Raw genomic sequence first — 16563 nt, forward strand, 5'->3', positions numbered from 1 at the left:
ATCTTACTTTACTGAAAACATTACTAACTGGAGAAAGAGTTTCGAATCCCGGGAATCTAAGAAGGGAAGAACTTGTACAAGGGCTTTTCATCTGAAGGTGAGTTGGCCAGTCATATACGGTTTTTTTTAATCCCTCAAAAGAGGTATACCGACCAGAGAACTCATATAGTTAATAGACATAACGTATACATCTCAGCTGCTTCAGTCATAATCCGAAACATTTCGTAGGGAAGTAGAAACCACACAAAAAAATAATAATAAAATAAATAATAATAGCCCAAAACACACAAATGCCGATGTTCAGTGAATAACAAATTTCCGATTTGTTTCTTTAAGTGCTCAGTGATTGATCCAGAAAAGCGAACTTGGCTGAAGATTTACTGATGAATGGCATGGTGGGGGAAGAAGTCTGATTATGGAATCGTCTTTGTATTCAGCAACCACACAACAGCTGCATCTTTCACTTTTCCGATATAGAAAGAACTTAGTGTGGAGAAAATTGAACGTTAAAGAACAAATTTTGTTGCTGCCACAGGGAAAAAATTTTTTTTCAGTAGCTCATTTCGTCTGAAGTGGTTGAGTGCATTTAGTAGTATAGCACGCACAGAATACTTTGACTGGCGTTGATTTGTCAATGATGACAATTAGAATTTCTCGTGAGTGGTCTTTATTGTATATTTGCAGCTCCAATACTTTTAACTGAGGGGGGGGGGGGAGGGACTAGAGAAAAATTATGGAAATTTGCAAGTTAAGCAGTTATGTCTGTGAAAAATCTGGATTCTTAAACTTATCAATATTCCGATTTCTATGATAGAACTTCTATTCTTGTTATTCACTCATTTCTTGGAAAACACTTTTTTAGTGAATTGATATTTTTATCTGTATCGGAGTACCATCTAGCTCGCCCAGAACTACGCCAGTTAAAAGACTTAGTGTTAATATTGCAAGTTAGTGTTTGATGATATTGCAAACCAGTTCTCAGATGATTTGAGTCATCACCATTCATGTACTAGAATGCGACATTGCATCCTTCATGTTAAATTTTAAAATATAATAAACTTTTTGCCATAACAGTTAAATGAGGACTTGACAACCAGTTATTGCTGGTAAAAATAAAATTAATCTTCAGTCTATTTTTACATATACTAATTTTACGAGCTGTAGAGATTAATTTTTGCTAATTTCGACAGTCTAAGAAAAAGTCTTTCTCGATACGTTCTTTCACTATCATTTTATATTTTACATAGTAATCGAAGCAGGTGTGAATGATGAATGGTGGGGGAAAGAAATCTTTGATTATATAATCGTCTTTGTATTCAGCAGTCGGTAGCTATTGCAATCAACTCCAGTGTTCCCTGTAGGCGAACTATTAATTGTAATTGCAAATTTATAACTAAACCACATTAAATCTTATTTAATGAAGTTTTGAAATCAGATTCTGCACTTGTTTGATGCTAATTTCACACTTAAAATTTGATCTGTATTAATACAGATCAATTTTTACACAAGTGGTCATTTAGTTTGGCCTAATGATAGTTCGAAAATGGGGGAAAAATCCTGCACTGTAACTAGCCTTTTTCCCTTTCTGTTAGCTCCTGAACTACCCATTCTTCTTGTAAGATGGGGGAAGAAAAAAAATCGAAGAATAAGTTCGTGGGCAGTTACTTGTAGTTTCGTGCATTTGCCCTGGGGTTATGTATTTATGAGGTTTCCGTAGGCCTAACGTCCTTCCAATGCCCGTAAATATAGACTATGGACAAGTTTTATGTCCCACTGTCAGCAAAGAAGCAAAACGTGTTCATGCAGGCCCCTCCTGTGGGACCAATGAAAATTGTAGAGGGCACTACCGACACACCCGGACTCAGCGAGATGACCAGAGGGAGCGGAGAGTGAGCGAGCAGTAAAATATTTCACGACGACAAACCTTAGACAAAGTAATCTCCTGAATGATTAATACTTCATTACGTTGTGGAATGTCTGCAGGCCCCGCAGCCATCCCACAGCTGTGTGTGACTTATCGTAGCTTTATGAATAATTTGTGTTTCAATCGTACTTTGCAAACCCTTGTTTCATACTTCACTTTATTTCTTTGCAGAAATCTTGAAGGGAACAATATCACTGTGATAAGGGGAGATGACTTTGCAGCAATGAAAAAGCTAAGGATATTGTAAGTCTCTTTTTTATTTTTTTTGTCTTCTATGGTTATTAGATTTACATGTTTTTTTTTTTTTTATTCTTTAGTGTAGATACGATTTTAACCTTACAAAGAATCCGTTGTCAAGTTAGTTTCAAAGAAACCAAAATCAGTATTTTCTTAGAAGTCTTCTTCTCAAGATGTGATATTATTTTAAGAAAGATCTCGCATCTGGTTCCATTTATTGTTCTTATTTTTTTTTATTTTAAAGATTTTGTTTTGCTATTCTAAGTGAGGTTGGAACTATTTTCACTCGTGTATGAACTTGGATGGCTACTTGGCTTTGTTGGAAGCCAAAGTCAATCAGCTAATACCTCTCATAATGAAATTAAACCAAATCCTAATTTTTCCGAGGTTGGCAAATATAAATTTTGGCTTAAATCAGAATGTATGTAAAAAATATGCTGGTCATAAGTATTGAAGAAAGAGAATCTAAAGACACTATCATGGTCTTTATCCTCAGTAAAAGAGCAAAATTACCAATATTTTATAATACAGATGCGAATGATCTTGAAAGGTTTGAGAAATTTCTTTATTAAAAAAAAAGAAGACTAAACATAATGCAGAACTGACTCTTGCATCATTTGAAAGATTTTGAGTAATAATTAAGAATACACATCTTAATTCTATGGTCTTTCTTTCCATGTCTACTATATTAAATTCTTACTACTAAGCTAATTTTTAGCAGATCTTTTAGTCTGCACTTGATGTTGTAATTGAGAGTGGCACGAAAGATTTTCAGACATCTGATGCTTCTACAGAAAGTTCAGCCGAGATGAGCAAGTGCAGAAACAGAGTTCAGCGGTATTTTGGCATTCTAATCGGAAACGTATGCATTGAACTTTTTCACATTCAATCGTATTGAAGATGCTAGGGTGGGTGGGGGGGATTAATTGGGAACAATTTCTATGTTTGAGTTATTCTGAAACATGGACTTTCGATGCGTATGAAATCTTTGGATAGAAAAATTAGATTAGAAGAAAGAAAGAATAAGACACGACCCCAGAAAGAAAGCCATCGAACAATAAAAGAACTACATTTCCTTCATCCGTAGATCCAATGAGCAACTGGAGTCGATGTTCTTTCAGAACATCGACTCGAGTTACTCATTGAATCTGAATTGGTTGAGCTGCATCTAATGTATGAAAGCATTTTGAAGTTCTCCTTCCGATGATGTAAATGTAATTATTAATTTTTGAAAGCATCTTTGAAACCGTTCAAATCGTTCGCGTTCATTCTGCATGAATGAAATCACATCATAGAGGCAGAAAAAAAAATCACATAATAGAGACTGATGATACTGATGTGACTCACTGTACCAGTTGGGACAACTGTCTCCAAAGAGACAGTTGTCCCAACTGGTACAGTGAGATCTCAAAAATCCAAAACTACTACGCAGTTCCTGTTTAGAAAGTATGTAGTATCTAAGATGGCTACCGACTAATTATTGAAGAATGTCATGAAAGACTTCGTATAGGTTTCGAATATGTTTTTATTAAAAAAAAAGTGTTTTATACCAGATCTGTAAATTAATTTAGTGGAATACTAAATCAAAAATAGCAGAAAAGGTCGAATATCTGGACTTTTTTTTTTTTTTTTTTTGAGATCTGGTCTTTTACGTGTACAATGCCATGACCACTCATGCTACGAGTTATGCAGGCTTAGCGAACTAACGATTGTGGACTGAGCTCTATAGTGCAAACCATTCGTTGGCCTTCTAATCAGGCAGACTGATTTTATAGGTAAAGTAGAAATTGTCCTTTTTAAGTTATATCGATCATTCATTATTCTCCTCCAACTCATTGCACATGGAAACTTCTGAAGTTTTATAGGAAACCAAGTAGTTGGAAATGATCATGTAACCCTATGTGAAAAAGAATAGGGTTTAAACTTTTTTTATCCTATTGGATACGCACAGATAATAAAAATTGCAGTTTCCTTTTTAAAAATCGTTTTCTTAAATTAATAGAAAACATTTTTCTTTGGATTCTTATTTTGACCTATGACAGAAATGCACATGGAACATGTTTTAGCTGAGGGATTGTAGATCTCTAAAACACTTTCCAAGTGTATTTCTTCCTTCTAAAGTGAACTGAAAGCGCAAGCATTCTTCTCCCTCCCCCCAAATCTGTGTATCTACTTTTTTTTTCAGCTTCCCTACGAAAACTTGGAAATTCTCAATATGGGCGACTTATCTGATTATCTTTGAATTTGATCCTAGTTTTTCTGAAGCACTGACGATGAATGAATTCAACGGTGGAAACGAATGAACTAAATCGTATTGTCAATGCAATGAGTTGTAAAAATATAAGGCTCGTAATTTTCAATATTCAATAATAAAAATCTATTACTTTTCATTTGAAATACATTATCTGATTTCAATTGTTTTGTTTGGAAAAATTCTTGTCGTACTTATTCCAGGAACGTCTTACATCTATTTCTTTCTCATGCAAGACTCAGAATTGAAATACTCCATCAAAAATTCATACGCGGTTCTGAATAATATAAATAGTTGACCTTCATCACAATGCAATTCTGTTCATTAACGTTTTTCAAGTACGTTTTTGAGATCGCTACTTCTACTCATCATGCAAAACGCACAAAGAAAGATCTGAAAAAGATGGCATGTGTTTCAATTATTAAAAAATCTTTATATATTGCGAAGATTTCTATTAAATATGACGGAAAACAAAACTAGTAGAAAATAATTAAAACAAAACAAAGAAGAATAAAATCTAATCGAAGTCGAGTAAAGTGTGTACCCCAGCGGTCTTCTGATGACGCCTGGAAGAGAAGTAAAACAGCAGATTTTAAGTTCGATAAGTGATCCTTGATATTTGCAATACGAACTATTTCCACTGAAATGAAGCTACTTAATGGTAAACCGTCTGTCGTGAGTGGACAAGCGAAAAGGTCATATTGCGCCACAGCCGGCAAACTTGTCCTTTAATGGAATTCAAGCATTCACTTCTTACTAGAGTTGAATGTATTTGAATAAAAATTCCGCTAGCATTGCGCCAACACTACAGAGTCACGGACAGCTGGTGCTCCTGTGATTTGCTGCCATTGTGCTGATTACATCCACAAGAGAAGGAATTGGTGCTTTTTTGTGTTTCGCAGCCAGTTGCAAAAGACATGTTTATCCTACAAATATAGAATAGTTCGAAGACCACGCAGCACGTATTTAACATTTGCCCTAAGAGCGTATTTTGCTTCCATGCCACTTTTATTCTTTTGAATTATGTGTGATGCTCGCTAGATAACTACAGATCCTAAGTTGAATGCAAAAAGTATTTCCTTGTGAGTGATGTGGATAGTTTCGAGCATCTTATTCCAGTGGATTTTATTTAATGAATATTGTGGACGACGTAGAATTCTGTTATTGAACTACTTTTTTTTTTTTTGGATAGGATACTCGTCTGTTCTTTGGAAAGAGCTGTCTCAAAACCTGTCAAAAATAAGAATGAACTTTCATTAAGTCGTCTCTCTCTCCAGTTAAATTAATTAGTTGGTGACAGTTTTGCATCCCGAAATTCAGTTTTTCGCGAAGAAGTAAAGACGAAAGACACAGAAGCGTACACAATGTCAGAAAAAGTGCAAAAGCCTCATGAGTTCAGCGTTTGTTTTATTATAGATCATTAAGATCACTTAATGATTTTACTTAAAGTATCATTTTTGGATAAAAATATTTTTTTATAACAAATTTATTTTTATTTTCTGTCTTATCTGAATCTAATACGTGGGTCATGAACAGCTACGAAGTTTTCAGATTGAGCAATCAAACCTGTTCCCTGAGCATTATCGCTGCATGCTGCCTTTCTAAACTCTTTTTACTGAAAGTTCACGCAATATCTTTCTTTTGACAATTAGTAAATTTCCAAGGTTATAGGGAGTTTTACAAGCATCCGTGTCACTATTATTCAAATTTGGGAAGGGGACCAATGAGAGCATTGCTCCTTCGGCTATTTTTTTTTTAAGTTCTTTATTATTTTAGCAGAAAATATTGACGGGATAGAATAAAGATGCAGTCCCATTACTATCATTTTATTCATCAACTTAATCATTAGTGACCGAAAAAAAAACAAGTAGATGAAATGAATATTTAGAAAGATAATTATCCAAAACCCTGAGAGGTTTGTTTATTTCGGATAAGGTTTGCTGTCCTACCTTCTAGCAAAAATGATTGGTAATCGGAAACTTTTTAATTAAATAAAATGACATAATAATATGAAAAATATTACCGATATTCGACAAAGTGATATAAAATTCAACCCACGTCACTTTTATCTAATTCGTGATACATGCCAAACCCAGATTGTTTTGTTTTCTTATTCTCGTGTATAGTTTTTGTTCCCATGCTATGAAAGTAGATTTTATTCCTCTAAAATAGTTCTAATTTTGGTTTTAAAATTAAAAAAAAAATTTGGACGTACGTTTCGAGATAGAGTCAGGGTCCTTCCATCCCTTAAAGAATTTGGACCGATTTAGTCGTATATACATTTCTTCACTCGTATTTTATAATACCTTTAAGTTTTTATACGAAAACTGCCTTTCACGAATTATATATACACGAATAATTCAATTTTTGCTTCATATCCTTGATAGCTGATATGGTTCGAGAGTACATTTCCATGTTGCTGTTTTACTAGAAGTCAATCCGATGCTGCAGTGAAACCTTGCGTAAATTTAGAAATGTGTAAATTGTAAATTCGGCACTAGAAGGCGCACAGATCCTTGACGTTGCCCATAGGTGTCTTGTCAATGAGCAAGTTTCTAATAGAAATTAGTGAAGGTAACACTTCTACATGCCAGTTAGAGCACAGGTGGACGAGTATAGTCTCTTACGAACTAATTAAGGAGCGAAAACATTACGACTGAGGATGAAATAAGGATTACAAAACGCTGTTCTTCAGAAACCAGAATGCTTACTGTTTTTGTTACTTCTGGTTCCCACTGAGGGGAAGGAAGAACGGCGAAAATGAATTTTGTTTACTAATTTTTATGAAGGAAAACCAAATTTCTAAATATACCAGCTTATCTAGAAAGTTTTTTTACTTATCCCGTATCACGGTGGAATTCGATCCTTCAGAAAGATCTCAGTTACGTGGCACAGTAAGAAGGTCATACGTTGTCCGAAAAAGCATGGATTCAAATCTCATTAAAGAGCTGATAAGCATTTTTTACGCCTTTTGAACAGAAATTGTGTAAGCAGGTTTCAAATTTCAAACTGGAAATTTTAAGCTCCCTCCTAAATACAACTCGGAATTCATTTGTGAACATGCCAGGAAATTGCTAGAAGAAATTTCCTGGCATTAGCTAGTTGTCTTGACGTTCAGTTCTCAATAATCCAATGGAAATTCTTTGTTTCCGTTTTACTAAAATAACAGTATTCTCAAAGGGTATATTCTGTGTGTGTGTTGAGATCCGAGAATTATAATAAACCTTATAATTTACTTTCTGAACAATAGTACTTGGTGTCTTTGATAAACGTTTATCTCACCGATAATGAATGCCTTTTATCTCCAAAGCGACTTCGAGGATGGCAAATAACCCCATTAGCAGGAACAAGTATCAACGGATGAGTTGCTTGTTTCAAGTGTTCCATGAGCAAACCACTAGCAACACGGAAAATATTCAGCTTGTATTGAAACCTCTGTCAAGTCCTAAGTAAGACAGTCATGCATATTCATTGATGCAATGGCTTAACGAATGCTTTCTTTCAGTTCATTCAGTGTTTTGATATTGGTAGAAAGTACGTTGCATGAATACCTCCCCCCCCCCACCACCACGAAAACGTCTAAAAGTAGAGTAAATTCCAGTTCAGAAATCATGCACATTTTTGAGGTAATGTGTAATACGAGCTTATACATTCTGCATATTACTGAAAAGAGCTTATTCTACAATCGATTATCAAAGTCGCTTGATTCCGTAGCGTTGAGGAACACATTAATTACAGACCTCAAGATTCAATATAGAGAGAGACATCAGTAATGCGTATTATGCGTTACTCTCTGACATGAATAATTTCAATCGCACGTGGTTAGCAAAGTGAAACGATAAATATTTTAAATTTCAATATCGCATTGCAGGATAACATTCGCTGTGCTGTAACCATTTTCCCTGCGTTCCTCTTCAAATTAAAATTGAGGAGTTGAGTGGACTTCGGAGAGATGATGAATACTTTTGTAAACAAAGGGATAATGGAGCCTTATTAAGTATGCGATAATGGTGTTTTGCTAATATGGTAAATGAGCCAAACACAAATGTTGCAGAACAACTAAAATCCATGAGTTTACCAATCTTCCAATATGTGTAGGAGGCGAAAAATTTAAGGCTAACCTGACCAACCAACCTTTATCATACAAAAAGAGAATAATTTTCTTCATTTGATGAAGTGAACACTGTTTCCGGCTATCGTGCGGTCTGAAACTTCGGAAATAGTCTGGGCAGTGAGAATGTTTTAGTACATGAGTATGTAACAAAACTTTTCTTCATAGTACGCTTAAAAATTCCCATCGTGTGTATGCTTTTTAAGCAACTAAACCTTTTGCTTGCATTTTTGGAATATTTCGCCATTGGCTTGATTCCGATGTTGACTGTCAAAGAAAGCTGAATATTTCCTCTTTCCATTTTTCTGTCTACACGTTACTGACCAAAGTAGATTGTTCAACGAACTCGTTCTTTCCGAAGGTTATTTCAAAGTCAATACTTCCTCGCAAGATAATAAATTAAAACAATATAATGGCCAAGAATTTTGCAGCAGAGCCCTTTAAACAGAACCGCAAGTCAAGCAAGCAGTTACTTAAAATATTTTTCTTCTCTTTCCTCAACTAAAGACCCACGAAGTGTGATTTACGTTTTATGGAGAGATGGACGTCTTTACGCTAATTAATTATACTCCAGCTGCGGAACGCAAACAAGAACCGGCTCATTGAAACCTCTTGAGCCGTGTAATATCCTTTTAAAAATTTTTCCCCTCTTTCTGGTCACGGCGCCTTTTTCTCATCTCAATTTCCCTTATAAAGGTGTGCTAACTGTCGCTGTCACTCAAGATTCCAGACAAGTGAAGAGTGTTAGCGGCCTTTCTCTTAACATATTTTAACGATGAAGGAAAGAGGTTCTGATTAGTTTCTCATCTTATTCTTTCCTTACCTCGCCTCCCATTTTTTTAACGGTCTGTTTTTATTATCGGATATATTTTTATAGTCGGACCCCCTCTGGCCATACTTGAAGCCATTCTTGATTGTTTTTCTTTCTGTTATTAATATTTTTTGGCTACATTCATTTCTCCTAGCATAAGAAGTGAAGTTCGCATCTACTTGTGTTCTATGAACTAATAACGGACAAAAATTTTAAAGCCTTTAATATTCTCCATGATTATGATGGCACCATCTGATAGGTATTCGTGTTGTGCGTCTCTTCTTATATGTCGCATGTACATGATGGTTTTAAAGGGAATATTCCAAGTGGAAATGCTTTTTTTTCCCCTCTCCTTTCTGACACATTCCATGCAGACTTTATTTTATTTCCTTCATATACATCTGGAACGCATGACAAAATAGAAACTTCCCTTTCTGTCAAGAAACTTTGACCACTTCAGCTGTCGAGTCAGGTATGTGCCTTGCGGGTCACGTGCTTCTGAATACCAACAAGATATCTTTAACTGGACAGCGGTAGAAAGTTTGGAATGCCTATTTTTTGATAATGTATCTATCGAGAACCCAGGTCACGAAAGATGTTTCAGAAGAAACGACATTCTTATTCCGTTCCAAGCCCCTCACACTTGTCACATCCTAAAACACACACGGCGAATTGTCTTAGGTGCTATATCAAAGAAACCTTTTGAATCCTTTCAGGAAAGGAGTAAACAACTTGACTCGTGTGATGCCAAAAAAGGGAATTTTCTATCAAAACTGTCCGCTTCTTGTATTTTATTTACTTTTTTTTTGTAATTTTATTGTGTACGGTTCTTAAGAAGAGACGCACAAGTAGAACGTGACGGTAATAAACACTGCATCAAGGATCAATGTTATTGGACATCGGAAGTAAGTAGGGGTCTGTTTCACTGGTTGATACGGTCACGAAGAAATAGTTTAAGAAAAAGAAATCGAGTCAATTGTTTGTGAGAGAAAACTGTGCGGTGAAAGGAGATTTTTTCTTAGAGTAGATGGCCAGAAGGAGGTTTATAAACAAGAAAGAGAAGAGTCCAATACTGAGATGTAGTTAAGTACCATAAGAAGGACCAAATGATAGTCTTTCCGTATGAGATGAGAATGATAAAGAACCAGAATCATCTTTTAGAGATGAAGTTCACTGAATATAAATTCCAAAATGCTGTAAAAAAAGAAGAATGCGAGTGGCAGGGGGATCTTAACAACTGCGTAAGTGCGCTCAAACATTTGGAATAGAATCAAGCTAGTCTCGGAATACCCATGACATTTAATCAGCACTTGCAGCAATCAGCCTTTAATTATTCTGCAGCATCACTTGTTTGATATTTACCAAGACTGTGGCCTGGTTGGCCGAGTGGTTAGTATATCGTGATAAGTAGTGGGCTCTAATCCCGCAGTAGGTAGAGATGTTTGTTATTATCTTTAGGTGAGAGGCCACCTCTCTGTTTATTAGAAGCCAGAAGTGGCTTAAAAAAGTTTCACGTTTGGTCACAGGTATTCGGACTGTGTAAAAAAGTATAATAAAAATGTATTTTAAAAAAATCCTTAACACTCTCAGAGTGCTAATGTATAATTGGCCAATAACCTTTCAATCGCAAAAAACAACAACAAAAAAAAAACTGTTTCATGATTCAAAATATATCTGTACAAACCTGTTCTTTCGTTTCTCTCAAGAATAAGAAATGACAAAAAAAAAAACGAATAAGACACGGAAAATAACTGGAGTATTAAAGTTTTCTTTGCACTCGTTCTGCTAAAATAAACCTTAACACTCTGAGTACTAATGTATAATAGGCCGATAATCTTTCAATCGCAAAAAAAAAAAAAAATGAAAAAAGAAACTGTTCCATAATTCAACCAACTGTTTTGGAGAAAGGAATTGTTCCTCTGAATGCACTCTAGAATAAAGAAAAAATTCTTGGAACATGCAGTTTCATACACTATTCACAGAAGCCTCTTGGATTTAACCCTGTCGATAATCTAAATACTCTCATATCATGAGGTCATAAACTCTAGTACATCAATTATGATATGATGTGGGCATTTTTCTTTGATTTTAGCATTAGGAATACTTTTGTACAATTTCTATTTTTTTTCCGATGGCCAGAACAAAACCTCAGAGAGCAAATAGATTTCGTCCCCTCTCTCTCTGTATAGTTTAGAAGCTGACAAAATCCTCCTAATTGAAAACTAATCGATCTTTGGGTTTTTGTACACGTTCTCCTAAAGCAGTTAGCAGAAGCGCAAGGGAGGGTATGCAAAATATTTGGTTACGCAATGACCAAGAATTTTGCATATACGCTGCGTAAAGCGACGTTTACGTATTTGCATAAAGCTTTCTAATTCAGTGGTCGGTATGTGTAGGTAGAAGTATATTATATCGCCAATAAAAAATGGTCCAAAACAATTTTTACAAAAAAAGTTTCAGAAAAGTATACTTGATGAAACTTTGGTATTCGAACATAAAAATTTAATTATACTTGACAAAATATGACTTCTGTTGAATCGTCATATTTTTTTTGACTTAGGAAGGTTAGCAGACAAAATGGCGGTGAGTTGGCGGATATCACAAAGCAGGATGAAGCTCCCCTTCCTCTCAGAATGTCAACAATTCTCAATATATACGAGGTTCAATATTAATGTTCCTTAGAACAATGACATTCTAACCATCCATCCCTTCCCTTAAAAGGAGTCTGGTGAGAACAACATTTAATGACGTAATTCATAAAGCAAGTTTTGTATTAAATTAAATATTTCATTTACTAGTGGCCCTGTTATAGTATATCTCAACACGCATAATTCATTAAAAAAAAACATTTGTATAAGACAGTTATTTATTAAAGTGCTTCCACCTACATTAGATTAACTACGTTTTTCAATAAGAATGTTGATTCCCACAAGCCACTTTTACGATTGCAAAAATATCTTTTAGATGAAAGCTGAAACAGCGTAGTTTCTTTTACGATTATTATCCTTGGAAATATGCTAATACTGCCACGAAAGGACAAACATATAGCGACATACTCGCCTTCGTCATCTTTCGGCTTAAAGCATTAACCAAAATAACGTCTATTGGTGAGTGGTTTCGTTCGAGGCAACTTTCTTTATCACAAAGGAAAGTGAAGGTGAAGTTGAACTCTGTCTTGGTGACGTAGCTGAGTACAATGCAACCATTCATGCCCGATTACATTTTTTGTGATTATCATTTCAGATATTTAATATTGTGCTGTTTTGAAAATTGTCGTTTATCAGTGCATGCACTGTTTTTTTTCCAGTGATATTTTGAGTTGATTTATATCACATAAAGTTCGCTGTTTCGAACTGATTTTCATCGGAAAGTAGGCAAGAAACTCAGGGTACACAATAGTTTGTGCTTGAAAGGCACTGTAATGCTTGAATACGAAGCAACTCAGGTTTAAGAAGGTTTACAACTCCATCTCTGATTACTTTCGAAGATTATAAAATGTCGAAGCGAAATAAAACAGATATTATGTATTCTTTCTTTTTTTAATAAGGTTAAATACTATGATAAAGACTTGGACTGATCTCGCTTCATTAATTAAAATATAGTTTAATACTTTTTGTGTTTTGTTTCTGACGTTGCAGTTCCTAAGGCAAGAACATCAATACGTGGAATCCAAATTAGCAACTTTTATTCAGACTTCAAAGAGGGAAGCAACTTACTTTTAAAGAATTTCACTCGCCAAGTAACTTTCTACGATTATCCCATTATACTAGTGTTAAGGGGATGGTTAAAATTCTGACGAGAGAGAGATGTTCGGTGTTCCATGTTAAAATCGGGTTCGTAAGACTTCATGGACCGTCGAGATAAAAGCACGAAGAGTGGGTTAGCGCTCCGCAAAAAGAAAACTCATCTCTGTAAAGGATAAAAGGAACACTAATTTTTCTCTGTTAAATATTTGCTATTCTTCCCTCAAAACGATGCCTTCTTTAATGAAGGGAGGCGGTCTGACAGAGATTACACGCAGTTCAATGTGGTGTAATAATAGGTCACCGGGATTGCAAATATTTCCCCTTTTATGGGCACATGAGTACCTCATTAAGGAAATATCCTCGGAAACAGTCTTAAAACTCTCGTCATTAGCGCTGTCTCTTAATGCACAGCCACTTATTCTATCCCCCCCCATCTCTATCTCTCTTTCTTTACCGGCACCCACTGTCGTTGGAATAAGGGTCATCGTAGAATCTCGTGCTGGCGGAGGGCCTCTGTGAATGTCTCCCGGTGCCTTGTGCCATCACGCGAACTTGAAGTGCCCCCTTGCTCGGTTGGTCACTCCCACTAATAATTCTCCCTCACAGTTGCCATAGAAAACACTGTGGACGAGGGTAATTAAGGTTGCACGAGACGGATATCCATCAGCAGACATCTTAAAGATGACCGTAGAATATCGTCGGCAAAGCTGGCCTGTCAATTAGCGCAATTTACTCGAGTCACGGAAGTTTGCATGCTCTCCCTCAGCTATAGACGCCTCGACCTCCGTGGTGGCCTTTTGAAAACCGTCATTGAAGATACGCGAGCTCGATGAGAAGTCACTTTACGCTTTCCGAGAACTGAGTTGATGACGGGTAGTATAATTTGGAATTTTTTTCTTCTTTTTTTCCTTCTCCTTCTCTCTCTCCTTCGATGAGCCACAAATGGGGTCTGGCTTCTCACGAGCCTTTCACTTGCATTGTGAGTTCCGCTCTTTTATTTAGCTGGAAATGAAATATCGGAACATTTATGCAAACAGTAGATTCGGTTGCTAGCGTTTTAATGACTTGTAACAACAGACAAAGATTGCGTGAATTAATTTTAGTAGCGCGTGTTCTTTAATGTTCGTGACGCATATTTTCTTGAGCATAATATTGGAGGAGTGCTATTTATACGTTGTGGCAACACTCGAAAAACGTTTGAGCTGTTTGTTGAACATGGTGCAGTATGATTAGTTAATATTGAATCATATGAATGGAATTAAATCCATGGCTTCACATTTATGCTTTAAAAGGAAATTAAAGAAAAAAAGACAACTGTTATATCATCTATGAATAAAGTGTTGTTTCCTCACTCCTGCGTAATAGCTAGAAAATTAAGACGTCCGTACCTCTGTCAGCTGCCTTTATATTCTCCTCCATTCAAAATTGAGTAGCGAATTGACGACTGCTTGTAAAATGTCACCGGAGCACTCAGATTTAGGTCGCAGATGGTCTTCATCCGATATGAGACTGCTCATTGGAGGCTTGAAGCCGCTAAGAAGTATCACGTTTGGTCTCTAATGCAGGAGTCTGGATTATCTATTAGATACCCATAGTGCTGAACTGGTAACAACCTTTTTTTGAGGTGAGGTCCTTCGATAAAGGCAAGTTACGAACACATACAACTAGAGCTGCGGATTTTCTCTAATGTTCCCTTTTGTAACACCATTTTCTATAACTTTGAAGAGAGGATTCTGGTGAAATTTATTGAAAAGGCGTTACAAAGGTGAATCTGCAAATTTATGTACAGATGAACACACGGGAGACCAGTGGCAATTCTGCAATGAAGTGTGCAGTCATAAGCCAATATAGTTAATTTTGATTGGGAGGTCGCGTGTCATAAAATGAAGACACTCCCTTGGAATTTGCTATGTGACTGCAGCTTGCATTTTCCTCTTAATATGTTCTTCTCAGGCTATATTTCGGTGTTCTCACAATCACTGTCTCCCACCAGCCCCTCAGCTTGACATCGCATGTAATTTTACGTGATTCGATGTGAATTTTAGATTGTTGCCAGTGAGATGTTGATTTAATTATTTTAAGTCGTATTTTTCTCGGCTTGCCATGACCCTTAATTCAAAACTGGATGATGAGATGGTTTTACAGCGGAATATACTGGCAGAAATTACCCTAACTTCTTACGTGCAGGACTATTTAAACTTGCATGTGTACTGTGGTCGTTTTGGTATTATACTCGCAATGGAAATACAAAAGCATGACTTGACACATACTAATTTAAAAATGAGGTTGATATCTCCTCTGCTCCATATATCATCCAATGTGCTCTACTCCACAATTCAGTAAAGGTATTCCACCTACTAGGCGAACTATGAAATTCAATTTTGTTTAATGTTGTCGAATACTGTACGTTGCATCAAACATTACATAAATAAACAAAAAAAACGAAAGCATTTATATCGACAAAACAGTTTTTTAATTAACATTTATAAAATCAGCACTGTAACTGCAAAGCATCCAGCACCGTACATTAACAGCAGACAAAAATTGAAAAAATAATCGATAATTTATTGCGTATTTCTATTAATTTAACATAAATTACAAACTTATACGAATATTGTTTGGTGTGTACCAGTAAATAGCTGGACTTCAAGAGCACCGTGTAGTAAACTGCTTCATCTAGCTACAATGAAACTGACGTTGCTAGAAAATGTTCGTGTAGTTCTGAGAACATTAATGAATGAGCCAATCCAGACACTCATTAAGCACAACCAACAGTACATCGTAATTCGAAGTGCCCTCAAAGCAGTGAATTTTCATGTAGGAACACTTGTTGCAAACACAGAACTCCATTCAACAATTCGCTCTTAACAGATGACGGACAACCTCCATTACGACATTTAGCCACACGACATTAGGATAAACCATATTCCAACTTCACTTAATGTACAGTGAAACAAGCTAGGGTTAATAGAGATTCCTAGTCAATGCATTTGCTGAATTGAAATGCTGTGTGTACTTTTATCCCAATTGCTGGAACGGTCAACCGCACATTGATCACTCACAATGTTGTGCGCAGTGTTTTAAAAAAAATTACTCAATGGTAGCTTCAGTTTTTATGTTGGCTACAGAAAAATAAGTTGGTAGTCACTGGCAGTGCGCATCCCAGATCAGCAATAGAAAAATCTTTTTCCAGAAAGTCTTTTTAGAAATAAATTTTTGACTAGTTCCGTTTTGTTATGATGCCAAAATTCCGAAGACCTACACATTCATTTCAGATCTTTTTTTTTCCCGTTTTAGGAAACCACGCAGACTTCCTGCAGATGTTTGTCGCTTATATTATGGGTTACTTTCAATGCACTTCAATATACCCAATTCAGAAGGGGTAGAAAAAAAAAAGTCCATTGTCAACTTCCTTTCTTGATGCACTTCCTGGTAATATTTCGGTAATCGTTGAGCGAACAATGGAGCAGGAAGTTAACACCT

The 16563-nt window shown here is 35.9% G+C and overlaps 1 protein-coding gene across 1 annotated transcript in view; it reads left to right on the forward strand.

The window, feature by feature from the left end:
• Positions 1-16563, forward strand: part of LOC150106349 (protein slit-like) — a 427776-nt gene that overhangs the window by 68843 nt on the left and 342370 nt on the right. Inside the window, exon 2 of the mRNA XM_090392392.1 lies at positions 2096-2167. Within this exon, the coding sequence (XP_090248518.1) occupies positions 2096-2167 (72 nt within the window). The remainder of the gene's footprint in view (positions 1-2095; positions 2168-16563) is intronic.

This window comes from Typopeltis vanoorti, chromosome 5 (genome assembly GCF_054136105.1).
Source record: "Typopeltis vanoorti isolate ZY-2024b chromosome 5, IOZ_Tvanoo_1.0, whole genome shotgun sequence".
Lineage (NCBI taxonomy): Eukaryota > Metazoa > Arthropoda > Arachnida > Uropygi > Thelyphonidae > Typopeltis > Typopeltis vanoorti.